The sequence below is a fragment of the Chelonia mydas genome, chromosome 21 (genome assembly GCF_015237465.2).
Source record: "Chelonia mydas isolate rCheMyd1 chromosome 21, rCheMyd1.pri.v2, whole genome shotgun sequence".
Lineage (NCBI taxonomy): Eukaryota > Metazoa > Chordata > Testudines > Cheloniidae > Chelonia > Chelonia mydas.
In genome coordinates, this window is record NC_051261.2 from 18,210,840 (window position 1) to 18,223,721 (window position 12,882).

General features: G+C 49.2%; 1 protein-coding gene across 19 annotated transcripts in view; it reads left to right on the forward strand.

Moving 5' to 3' along the window:
* The window catches only part of KDM5B (lysine demethylase 5B), a 183,698-nt gene that overhangs the window by 135,845 nt on the left and 34,971 nt on the right, over positions 1 to 12,882 (forward strand). For 17 of the 19 annotated variants that reach the window (XR_005223286.2, XM_043533827.1, XM_037885142.2 and 14 more), the window contains 2 exons: positions 647 to 826; positions 9,021 to 9,179. Coding sequence is in view for 18 of the 19 variants with exons in the window: in XM_043533827.1 (XP_043389762.1) it covers positions 647 to 826; positions 9,021 to 9,179 (339 nt within the window). In the remaining variant the exon portion in view is untranslated. The remainder of the gene's footprint in view (positions 1 to 646; positions 827 to 9,020; positions 9,180 to 12,882) is intronic. The other 2 variants (XM_043533826.1, XM_037885141.2) reach the window with 1 other exon arrangement.

Here is a 12,882-nt window from a genome sequence, read left to right on the forward strand (position 1 = left end):
GTCAGTGCTATGCAATCTTTCGTCAGTTGACTTCTGGATGAAATTTAAGGTGTTTGTAACCTGTAGAGTCCTAAATGGTTTTAATTCTGCCTGTTTCAGAAATCACCTCTCCTTTATGTGGTTCTGCCATGCTTCCAATTGATACAGCCACTTGATCCGTAGACCCCTAATTAAATGAACAGGGTCTGCTTTTAAGGGGAGCTCTGCTTTGGAATGTTACTCTGCTATGATATGCATAGACTGGATGTTCATAGACTGGATTTGATTTACCTTCAGGGCATGCTACAAAATTCCTTTGCTTTCCAGAAGAGAGGGATGCATGGTGGTGTGGGTGCTGGGAGCTTTCAGCTGCGGGAGTCTTTTTTGCCTGGAGTTATTTTGTAGTTGTCCTTTTTTTAATGCTTTCAGTTTGAACATGTACTTTTATTATTACATGTACTTTTATTATTAGGGTATTTAAAAAACACAGATAACAAACTGGTGCCAAAAATTGAAAAAAAAAAAAAATCATAAATAGGACTGTTCTCAATAGGAGAATAAAGAGCCTAGATTCTGTTTTACAAAATCTCACTCCAGTTGATTCAAATGTCTTTGTTCTGTTTTTGTCTTGCACAAATCAAGCATCTCTTCATTTCTAATTCATTAGGCTGGAGGACGTGTACCCGTGCTAGACACACTTGTGGAACTTGTGGTGAGAGGTCGATCTATACCGGTGCATCTGGACTACCTGCCAAGGCTAGAATCTTTAGTGGCAGATGTTCAAGCTTGGAAGGAGTGTGCAGCCAATACATTTCTGACAGAGAACTCCCCTTACTCACTTCTAGAGGTAAGAACTCTAAGCTGTATCCACAAGTGCACAGAGTTCATGTCTAAGTTGTCACCTCACTGCTGCGGGTATTAATTCCATAAAAAGCTGAAATTGGCTTTAATATTTTATTAAATGTTTTTGCAAAGGATTTTAGAGGCATTGTGCATATTTCAGAGTGGTGGCTGTTAGTCTGTATCATCAAAAAGAACGAGGAGTACTTGTGGCACCTTAGAGAGAAACAAATTTATTTGAGCATAAGCTTTCGTGGGCTAAAGCCCATTTCATCAGATGCATGCAGTGGAAAATACAGTAGGTAGGTAGATAGATATACAGAGAACATGAAAAAATGGGGGTTCTGTACCAACTCTAATGAGAGTAATCGATTAAGGTGGGCTATTATCAGCAGGAGAAAAAAAACTTTTGTAGTGATAATCAGGATGGCCCATTTCAAACAGTTGACAAGAAGGTGTGAGTAACAGTAGAGGGAAAATTAGCATGGGGAAATAGTTTTTAGTTTGTGTAATGACTCATCCACTCCCAGTCTTTATTCAAGTCTAATTTAATGGTGTCCAGTTTGCAAATTAAGTCCAGTTCTGCAGTTTCTTGTTGGAGTCTGTTTTTGAAGTTTTTTTTGTTGAATAATTGCGACTTTTAGGTCTGTAATTGAGTCTCCAGGGAGGTTGAAGTGTTCTCCGACTGGTTTTTGAATGTTACAATTCTTGATGTCTGATTACAGATCTTGGGAGACAGGCCAGCCCTCTCTTACAGACAGCCCCGCAGCCTGAAGCAAATACTCACCAACAACCACACAGCACACAACAAAAACACTAACCCAGGAACCTATCCTTGCAACAAAGCCCATTGCCAACTCTGTCCACATATCTATTTAAGGGACACCATCATAGGACCTAATCACATCAGCCACACTATCAGAGGCTCGTTCACCTGCACATCTACCAATGTGATATATGCCGTCATGTGCCAGCAGTGCCCCTTTGCCGTGTACATTGGCCAAACCGGACAGTCTCTACGCAAAAGAATAAATGGACACAAATCAGATGTCAAGAATTATAACATTCAAAAACCAGTTAGAGAACACTTCAACCTCCCTGGAGACTCAATTACAGACCTAAAAGTTGCAATTATTTAACAAAAAAACTTCAAAAACAGACTCCAACGAGAAACTGCAGAACTGGACTTAATTTGCAAACTGGACACCATTAAATTAGGCTTGAATAAAGACTGGGAGTGGATGAGTCATTACACTAACTAAAAACTATTTCCCCATGCTTATTTTCCCCCTACTGTTACTCTCACCTTCTTGTCAACTGTCTGAAATAGACCATCCTAATTATCACCACAAAAGTTTTTTTTTCTCCTGCTGATAATAGCCCACCTTAATTGGTTACTCTCGTTAGAGTTGGTATGGCAACCTCCATTTTTTCGTGTTCTCTGTGTGTGTGTGTGTGTGTGTGTGTGTGTGTGTGAGATCTTCGTACTGTATCTTCCACTGTATGCATCTGATGAAGTGGGCTTTAGCCCACGAAAGCTTATGCTCAGATAAATTTGTTAGTCTCTAAGGTGCCACAAGTACTCCTCATTCATTTTGCATATTGTAAGTTTACTGCATGTTTCTCTTCAGCCTGGAGAAGGCTTGTTTTGTATTTTCATTAACTAACTAAACTAGAAACAAAGACTAACTGTGCAGACAGACTTCCCATATCAAATTCTTAAATAGTGTGAGCATAGGTGTGCTTGTGACACTGCTCGTTAGCCTGGCTATGAATCTAAACTGTTGCAGCAACTGGAAACATTCCTAACCTTTTCCCAGACCCTAGTTTATAAACTGGGGGTGTCTGGGGATGGGCAGCCTTGGAGTCTTAGTGTGACCAGGAGCTGACTGCTAAGATCAAGAGGGAATAATGTTTGCTGCAACAGAGTCTCCATGGACCTCCACTCCATATTAAAGATGAATTTGCAATCTCGTCCATTTCAGTAAATGGGATTCTTCTTCGAGTGATTGCTCATGTGCCTTCCAATAGGTGTGTGTGCGTGTCGCATGCACGATCTCCAGAAGCTTTTCCCTAGCGGTAACCATCAGGTCGGCAGTGGAGACCCCTAGAGTGGCGCCCTCATGGCAACGTATATATGACCCTGCCGACCCGCCACCCATTCAGTTCCTTCTTATCGCCCGTGACGGTCATTGGAATAGCTTAGTGCTTGCTCGCAAGTTACTTAGCCTAGTGGTTTCCTTTGTCTTCAGTGTAGATAGTTATTCAAGTTGTTAATAGTTGTAGTTATTGTTCTCCCAGCGGGTCCCCCCCCCCCCCTTTCGTTCTACTCTCCCTGGCACTGGGGCATGCCTTGGCCGCAGGGGTTTAAAGCGTGCGAGAGGTGTGGGAAGCCTTTGCCCACAAGTAAGCCGCATGCCGATTGTCTCAAGCGTCTCAGCGAGGGCCACCAAACAGATAAGTGCCCTATTTGCAGGGGCTTTAAACCCAGAACAAAGAAAGAGTGGGACTACTGCCTGAAACTCCTTTTGATGGAGTCAGCCCTTCAGCCGCAGATGGAACCGACTCCGGTCTCCTCAGTATGCAGTGCGCCGGTCTCGGTGCGGGATGTCCCGGCACCGAGGAAGGACCCGGCAAGGAGCCACCAGCACCGTTCCCCGGCACACAATGCCAGTGCCTCGCATAGGCACCGATCCCATTCTCCAGTGCCACATAAGAAAAAGAAGCCAGACAGAGGCTGTTCCCCTGTCAGGAAGCTGAAGTGTGATCACAGTGGGGTGTGTCCTCCAGTTGGACACCCCCGGCAAGGCCCTCAAGAGCCAACGCTGTCAGCGTAGGCCCCGGCTGCAGAGCCCTTGAGTCTGGCGGGAATGAATTTTCCTACCCATGGGCAATTGGAGGAAGAGCTTGACCTCCCCTCCACTCCGGACACCTATGAGGCGGCCTGCAACCTCATTGATATGATGTCGCAGTACCCGGCCCCGCATGTGCGAGATCTGGGCCTGCAGACTCAGCTACCGGCATTGGTGCCAACCGTAGCAGAGTGCCCGGCACCGAGGGGCGCTGCTATACCACCAACAACTTTGGCTTCGATGTCACTACCTATAATGGCGGCACCGATGATGGCGGTTCCGATGGCTACGGCACCATTGGGGACACCGATGACGGCACCGATGATGGCACCGCCACTAATCCAGCACCGTGGTAAACCCATGATGCTATGGCGCCAGTCTCCATCTCCTCGCTACCATTCTCCGGTACCATCGGGCTCCACTCCACCGTGGTTGGCATTGGAGTCGGAGGCCGAATCGTCACGGTCCCGATGCAGTCATTGCCGATCTCAGTCCTGACATCGTTCCCGGCACCATCGGCTGGTGGAGCAAGAGATGCCCATAGCCACTTGGCCACCTCAGTGGCAGGGCACAGTACAATGGCCCTTTTGGACCCCCTGGGCCTATCATCAGGCACAAGGCCAAGAGTCTAGACCTGTGTCGGTGGTATCGGGGCCCCGTGCCCCTCTATCGGCATCATCAACAGCACGCCGCTCCCCTAAGGCACCAGAGGACCCTACACGGGATGCGACTGTCGATCAGCCACAGCTGCCACTCCACCGACAATAGAGGCCACTCAGCGGGTCATTGTCAGGCCTCCTGAGTTACCACGTCTGGCCTCTAGACAGCCGGAGGGGCAGGAGGACCCAGTTCTGGGAACGTCTTCCTCCTCTTCGCCTGATGAGGCTGTGGCGGGCACATCCACCGCTTTACCACCGATGGCTGTCAAGGGCCACTAGGACCTACTTAGGAGGATGGCAATTAACCTTAACCTCCAGGCGGAGGAAGTTGCCAAGGACTTAGACCCCATAGTAAATATCCTCGCCCCGGAGGGTCCCTCCAGGCTTGCATTGCCCCTCATAAAGTCTATCCAGACCACCACCAACGTGCTTTGGCAGACTCCAGCCTCTATACTACTGACGGCTGAGGGTGTGGAGAGACGCTACTTTGTACCACAAAAGGGCTGTGAGCACCTTTTTACAAACCCCCAGCCGGGTACGTTGGTCGTAGACACTGTAAATCATAAGGAGCGGCAGGGTCAACTGGGTTCCGTTCCTAAGTCACGTGACACAAAGAAGCTGGACCTCTTCAGCTGTAAAGTCTATTCGACTGGGGGTCTCCAGCTTCGAATAGCTAACCAACAGGCAGTGCTAGGCTGTTATGCCTTTAATTCCTGGTCAGCACTGGCCAAGTTCCAGGAGTTTGTCCCGACTGATTCACATAGGGAGTTCGGAGCCCTCCTGGAGGAAGGCAGGGTGGTCTCTAGAACTGCTCTTCAAGCAGCCCTCGATGCAGCGGATTCAGCAGCTAGAGCTATGGCCACCGCCATCACTATGAGACATAGTGCATGGCTCCAGGTCTTGGGTATCCCTCCTGAGGTCCAAAATACCTTCCCTTTGTCCGTGAGGACCTGTTTGCCCAAAATACAGACAAACGTTTACACAGCCTCAAGGACTCACGGGCCACGCTAAGATCTCTGGGGCTGCACACCCCTACACCTCAAAGAAGACCTTTTAGGCCTCAGCCCCCATCTCGCTTCTATCAAGGACCCCCTAGGTGGGACCCACCTAGAAGGGGGGGCAGAAACAATAGGAGGCACCCACAGCCCTCTTTGGGCCAAGGCCAGCGTTTGACTAAACAGCTCCCTGGCCCTAAGCCTAACTTTTGAAGTTACGCACGAGGACAGCGCACCAGTCGCCTTACCAGACCTTCCCGTCCCATTGTGAACCGACTCTCCCGCTTCTACTGGGCTTGGGCTCAGATCACGTCAGATCGCTGGGTCCTCTGCACAGTAGGGGCAGGATATTCTATCCAATTCTGCTCCCTACCGCCCTCCCAACCCCCTTCCCCGTCCCTCATGAGCAACTTCTTTTACAGGAGGTTCAGTTGCTTCTAGCACTAGGGGTGATAGAGGAGGGCCCTCAGGAATTCAGGGGCAAGGGTTTCTACTCCTGTTATTTCCTTATCCCCAAGGCCAAGGGGGGGCTTTGGCCTATCCTGGACCTGCGAGACCTCAACTCATACATAAAAAATGGTGAAGTTTCGCATGGTCTCTCTGGCCACCATCATTCCCTCAATGGAGCCGGGAGACTGGTACGCCACCCTCGACTTGAAGGACGTGTATTTCCATATTTCAGTTATCCCTTCTCACAGGCGTTTTCTCAGGTTCATAGTCAGTGGCCATCACTACCAGTTCAGGGTGCTTCCGTTCAGCCTTTCTACCGCCCCTCAGGTTTTCACCAAGCGTATGGCGGTAGTGGCAGCGTTTGTCCACAGGCGTCAGGTCCAGGTTTTCCCATACCTGGACGACTGGCTTCTCAAGGTAGCATCCCAAAGAAGGGTAGTGCAGCATGTATCCCTGATCAGGGACACGTTCCTCAGGCTGGGCCTTACACTGAATGAACCCATATCTATCCTGACCCCCCACTCAGAGGATAGAGTTCATTGGAGCCCTCCTGGACTCTACGGTCATGAGGGCATTCCTCCCAGAGCTACACTTCAAAGCAATCTCTGACACTATTTATACCCTCCTTCGTTTCCCAACCACCACAGCCAGAAACTGTATGGGGCTTCTGGGACATATGGCGGTCTGCACATACGTAGTGCGACACACCAGGCTCCGCCTTCGACCTCTACAAACATGGCTAGCACAGGTGCACAGGCAGGGCAGGGATCCACTGGACTCAGTAGTGACCCTCCCCCCGTGAATACTCAGCTCCCTCCACTGGTGGCTCCATCCCCAGATAGTCTGTGTGGGAGTACCTTTCGCAAAGCCCCAACTGACGATTGTCCTGGTTGCGGACGCTTCGGCGCTCAGTTGGGGAGCTCATCTGGGCAGTGTCAGAACCCAAGGCCTCTGGTCCCAGGCAGAGCTGTCGCTGCACATCAATGTCCAAGAGTTGAGAGTGGTTCGCCTGGCATCCAGACGTTCCAGAGCCGTCTCCAGGACAGGTGCGTATCAGTACTCACAGACAACACCACAGCGATGTTTTATATAAACAAACAGGGTGGTGCTCACTCCTCTCCCCTCTGTCGGGAAGCCCTCGCCCTGGGGGATTTTTGCATCATGTACTCCATACACCTGCAGGCGTCATACCTTCCTGGGGTGCAGAACGAGCTGGGAGACTGCCTCAGCCACTCATTCCAGGGACACGAGTGGTCCCTCAGATCAGATATCACCCACTCAATTTTCCAGAAGTGTGGCTTTCCCCATACAGACCTGTTTGCCACGCAAGGCAACAGGAAGTGCCAGAGGTTCTGCTCCTTCCTGAACCACAACCCAGGCTCCATTGCGGATGCCTTTCACCTATCTTGGGCGGGGCACGCAATGTATGCATTCCCACTGTTCTCCCTCATACACAGAGTGCTCCTCAAGGTTCGCCAGGACAGGGCCTTGTTGATCCTGATAGCACCAATGTGGCCCTGCCAGCACTGGTTCACCGTATTGCTGAACCTTTCAGTGGTCACACCAATAGCGGTCCCCATCTGCCCATCCCTAAATTTCGCAGGACCACGGCCAGCTGCAGCACCCCAACCTGGAGTCCCTCCACCTCACAGCTTGGAAACTCCATGGTTGAACCCTTTGGAACTTCAGTGCTCGAACTCGGTCAGGGAAGTCCTGTAGGGAAGCAGAAAACCCTCCACTCGAGCCACATACCTGGCCAAGTGGAAGGGTTTCTCCATTTGGTCCCAACAAAGAGGATCTGAACCACAATCAACCCCAGTTCCCTTGTCCTAGACTACCTCTTGGACCTCAAGCGCCAAGGGTTGGGGATATCATCCCTAAGGGTACACCTGGTGGCCATTTTGGCCTTCCCCCGGGGAACGCTGGGGGGATCACTATTCAGTAACCCTATGGTGGGCAGGTTCCTTAAGGGCTTTGACAGACTTTACCCACCTGTATGTCGGCCCATTCCCCCTCCTAGGACCTAAACCTGGTCCTATCCTCTCTCATGAGGCCCCCCTTTGAGCCTATGGCTACCTGCCCTCTTTCCTATCTGTCCTGGAAGGTGGCCTTCCTAGTAGCTATAACCTCTGTGAGGAAGGTGTCCGAGCTCAGAGCCCTGACCTCCAAACCCCCGTACACTGTGTTTTATAAAGACAAGGTGCAGCTATGCCTCCACCCTGCATTTTTGCCCAAAGTGGTCTCCCAGTTTCATGTGAACCAGGATATATTCTTGCCTGTGTTCTTCTCTAAACCCCATGCCACCAGCAGGGAGCGCATGTTTCACACCTTAGATTTTAGACGGGCCTTAGCCTTTTACATTGAACGCACAAAGCCGTTCCGTAAATCACCACAGTTTTTTATTGCAATTGCAGAAAGGATGAGGGGGTTTCCTATCTCATCATAGAGAATCTCATCATGGATCATGTCCTGCATCAGGATGTGCTATGACCTGGCTAAAATTCCAGCTCCGCCTATTACAGTCCATTCCACCAGAGCGCAAGTGACGTCTGTAGCTTTCCTGGTGCAGGTCCCTATCCTGGACATCTGCAAGGCAGCAACGTGGTCTTCAGTCCACACCTTCATTTCCCATTACGCCATTACCAGCAGGCGAGGGATGCTGCTGCTTTTGGTTTGGCAGTCCTTCAGTCAACAGTCAGGTGAACTGCAACCCTTCCTCTGGAGTAACCACTTGGAAATCACTTATTAGGAATGCACATGAGCAATCACTCAAAGAAGAAAAAATGGTTACTCATCTCTCGTAACTGTTGTTCTTCGAGATGTGTTGCTTACGTCCATTCCAAATCCCGCCCGCCTCCCCACTGTTGGAGTCTTCCGGCAAGAAGGAACTGAATGAGTGGCGGGTCGGCAGGGTCATATATACATCGCCATGAGGGCGCCACTCTAGGGGTCTCCACTGTCAACCCGATGGGTACCACTAGGGAAAAGCTTCCGGCGATCATGCATGCGGCGTGCGCACACACCTATTGGAATGGACATGAGCAACGCATCTCGAAGAACAACAGTTACGAGAGGTGAGTAACCGTTTTTTCAGTCCTCTGGCTTTTGTTTTTCCCCCAACATAACCTTTGGTTAGTCAAAGTTTTAGGGTACTTAAATGGACTTATGAGTGCATGGCCATGTGTTATGCGAGGATAAATGCACTGAGAAATGCTCCAGACAGTTGTGCTTTGGCTGTGTCTTAGGTGTTGTCTCCCAGATGTGATATTGGAACACTGAATCTTAAAAGGAAACAGAAAAAATTAAAGGAGCCAGTGCCAAATGGAAAGAAGAGAGGGACCAGGCTGGAGAGTCTTTGTGATCTGGAAAGAGCTCTGTGTGAGAGTAAGGAGACTGCCTCTGCGGTATGTATTAAACTTTGAAATACAGGCTCCTCTTAGGGCTTTTTCCCCACTTGATTTTATATCCTACTTGCATCTCTACTGTCTCCCTGCTGCCCAGCTTCTCTCCCAGCTCTCCACAAGGGGGTGTAGAATTTTGAGGAGTCTTGTGGTGTTGCTAAGTCTTGCCCCCTCTTCAGTTCTGCCTCTGGCGATGGAAGAAGCAGTCAATTTGTATTTTTCTGGATCTAGGCTGTTCTCAGTGGTAGCAGATGGTAGGAGTAATGGTCTCAAGTTGCAGTGGGGGAGGTTTAGGTTGGATATTAGGAAACACTATTTCACTAGGAGGGTGGTGAGGTACTGGAATGGGCTACCTAGGGAGGTAGTGGAATCTCCTTCCTTAGAGGTTTTTAAGGTCAGGCTTGACAAAGCCCTGTCTGGGATGATTTAGTTGTGGATCAGTCCTGCTTTGAGCAGGGGGTTGGACTAGATGACCTCCTGAACTCCCTTCCAACCTTGATATTCTATGATTCTATTATTTCAGTTTATATCTCCTCTCTTCAGCCTGGGAATCACCAGGGTACTGAGGCTCCAGCTCTCTGGTGCAGCATCTCTCTACTGGGCTTTGTCTTTCCACTCTTTCCCTCACCCCTGACCCAGCACACACGTATGCAGAATTGCTCTGTGTGTTCCTAGCAAAGTCCAAGAGGTGCTAGATTTGTGAGGTTGCCTTTCAGAAGCTTCTGAGGGCAATCTCTGCTCTGCCTACTACTAGCTAGGTGACCTTCCTTTTGCCAGGGCATGAAGCTCTGAGTCAAACGAACACATCAGGGCCTTATGATGCCTCCTTCCACTGTGCGAAAGCTCAACCAAGAGCAGCAAGTTTCCTTCAGAAAGGATTCCCACTCCTGTTCATATCAGAGATGCTTTCCAAATTCAAGGTTGCTTCTTCTGTGAAGCTCTGTTTCAGGTTCAGAAGATGAATTGGTTTGTGGCCTGCGAAGTAGGGGCACAGCAGCTCAGCCAGAGAAACTGGTTCTAAGTCTGAGGTAGAAAAGGGTTTCCCTCCAACCTTCACAGCAAGGAGTGCTTTGGGTAATCTGTGCCCAGGCAAGAAGCATATAACATCTCCATTTCATAGAATCAAAGAATATCAGGGTTGGAAGGGACCTCAGGAGGTCATCTAGTCCAACCTCCTGCTCAAAGCAGGACCAATCCCCAGCCAGGACTTTGTCAAGCTGGGCCTTAAAAACCTCTAATGAAGGAGATTCCACCACCTCCCTAGGCAACCCATTCCAGTGCTTCACCACCCTCCTAGTGAAAAGTTTTTCCTAATATTCAACCTAAACCTCCCACACTGCAACTTGAAACCATTACTCCTTTTTCTGTCATCTGCTACCACTGAGAACAGTCTAGAGCCATCCTCTTTCGAACCCCCTTTCAGGTAGTTGAAAGGTCGGAGAAGCCTGTAAGATGAACTCCTTAGTGGGCTCTCCCCAGGTGAACTCCCAGGCCAACTCCCTCTGTTAGCCTCTGCGCTGTTTGCAACTGGCTGCCTTTTTTTATAAGGCTGCTGGCTTGAAGCAGTTGTCCCGGCTCAAAGCCTTACCCTCCACTCAATCAACCAGGCCCACTCAAGGCCCACCTGGAACAAAGCACTCCCATTTCTCATCCATCATTGGATGACTGCAGTAGGTGAGAAATCCCTGTATATATACAAAATGCAACTTGATTTACTGAACAAAGACCAAGTTACTAGGTCTTTCAGCTTTCCTTTCAGACTTTCAAGCCCCCTATTGGGCTCTTCACATAATCTGGATTTGCTCCAATGCCTATCCTTGGGTGGGTGGATTCCAGAGAAATTACATTGAAGCACAGGGACCCCTCCCTCTTGGGACAGAGAGACAGAAACTCCTAAGAAACCTTAAAAAACCCAAACCCACACGCATATTACTCTTCTTCTTTTTTTTCTTCCCAGAGTTCTGCTCTTGAGGAGGGCAAACTCTGAATCACCACTAGAGCTGGACAGTCAGGAAAGATTCCGGTGCCTGAACACTTCAGTAGTTTAGTTTGCAAACTGGCAAAACAGAAGAAGGTCTAAACATTGATTGAATATTTTTGCTTACAAACCAAAACCCTATTGAATACAGGGTTTCTCCTACTCCTACTCTTAGGTTGGATTTTAGGAAAAACTTTTTCACCAAGAGAGTGGTGAAACACTGGAATGTGTTACCTAGGGAGGTGGTAGAATCTCCTTCCTTAGAAGTTTTTAAGGTCAGGCTTGACAAAGCCCTGGCTGGGATGATTTAATTGGGGATTGGTCCTGCTTTGAGCAGGGGGTTGGACTAGATGACCTCCTGAGGTCCCTTCCAACCCTGATATTCTATGATTCTATGATTCATCCTTTGAGGACATCATAGGATCTGAATGTCAACCTCCAGTTAGAACAAACAAAAAGGAAATTTCATACATCATAGGTATTAATTCTCAATAGCCCTACCAACCTCAATAGCAGTAGCCCTACCAGGAAGGGGACTTTGTACCAAAAGATCTTATAAAGCTTAAGTGAGGGCACCCTATTCTGAGATTTCAAAGCCACAACAGCAGCCCCATGGATTATCCTGTCATTAAAGAAGAAAATCTATATGGCGGCAACAAAGTGGCTCTATGCACTTATGGAAGAGGAGCATTGGCATGTTTATAACACTCTTCAGTAGAGTCTAACCCACTTAGAACGATATTGGGATGTGACTGCCGAGACAGTCTAGGCAATTTCCTGTATTCCTAAGCCCTTATAAAATAGTAGTGTATTGCTCTTGTAACATCCAATGTGCTTCCCTGGATTGTTACTTCTAGCCACCATATAAATTCTTCTTCAACTGCTTGCTAATGTCGATTCCATTGTAGGTGTGTGCATGACCATATGCGTGTTCGTCGGACACTTTTGCCTTAGTGGTATCTGTAGGGCAGGCTTCGGCGCCCTATGGAGTGCCATGCTCATGCTGCGGTGTATCAGGCGCCATTGGCACATAGTGGGCACTTGGAGTGCCTCTGTCCCTTGCTTTGCAAGCAGTCAGTGGTTTTCTCTCCTATCTCAGCCTTGTTCTTCTAGCTGTAAATAGTTTAATTGTTTGTTAGTCAGTTGTTAAGTAGCTGTTAAGTGTTTAGTCAGATAGTGTCCGGCGGGGACATTGCCCCAGGTGGCGCATGTCCCGGTCTCTGGGTTTTAAACCTTGCTCCACATGTAACAGACCTATGCGTGTTAGTGACCCGCATGAGAGTTGTGTAAGCTGCCTTGGCGAATCCCACATAAAAGAGCACTGTCGCATCTGTAAGAACTGTCGTCCTCAGACACAGAGAGAGCACGACATATGTCTCGGGGCCTTCCTGATGCAGGTTGCCTTAAGCCCAGCTTTGGAGCTGGCACAGCCTGTCACGGCACCCAGCGCTTTGGCTTCTGTGTGTAGCGCACCCCTGTCACTGGGCTTTTCCCGGCACTGAGCCCCATTGCTGGTGCCGAAACAAAAAACAAAGAAGTCGGCACCAAGCAAGCCCAACTAGCAGGCTCTGGGTAAAGGACCCAGTTTGGGCCTTACACCCACTGCAGACCCGCAAAAGGGCTCAGCCCTGCGGAGTTCTTCCCCACAAAAGGACCCACCACCAACTCCAGGGAGCGGTAAAGGGGCCCAAGCCGAAGGCACAGCTGACCTCCTCTCAGCTCCCAGCG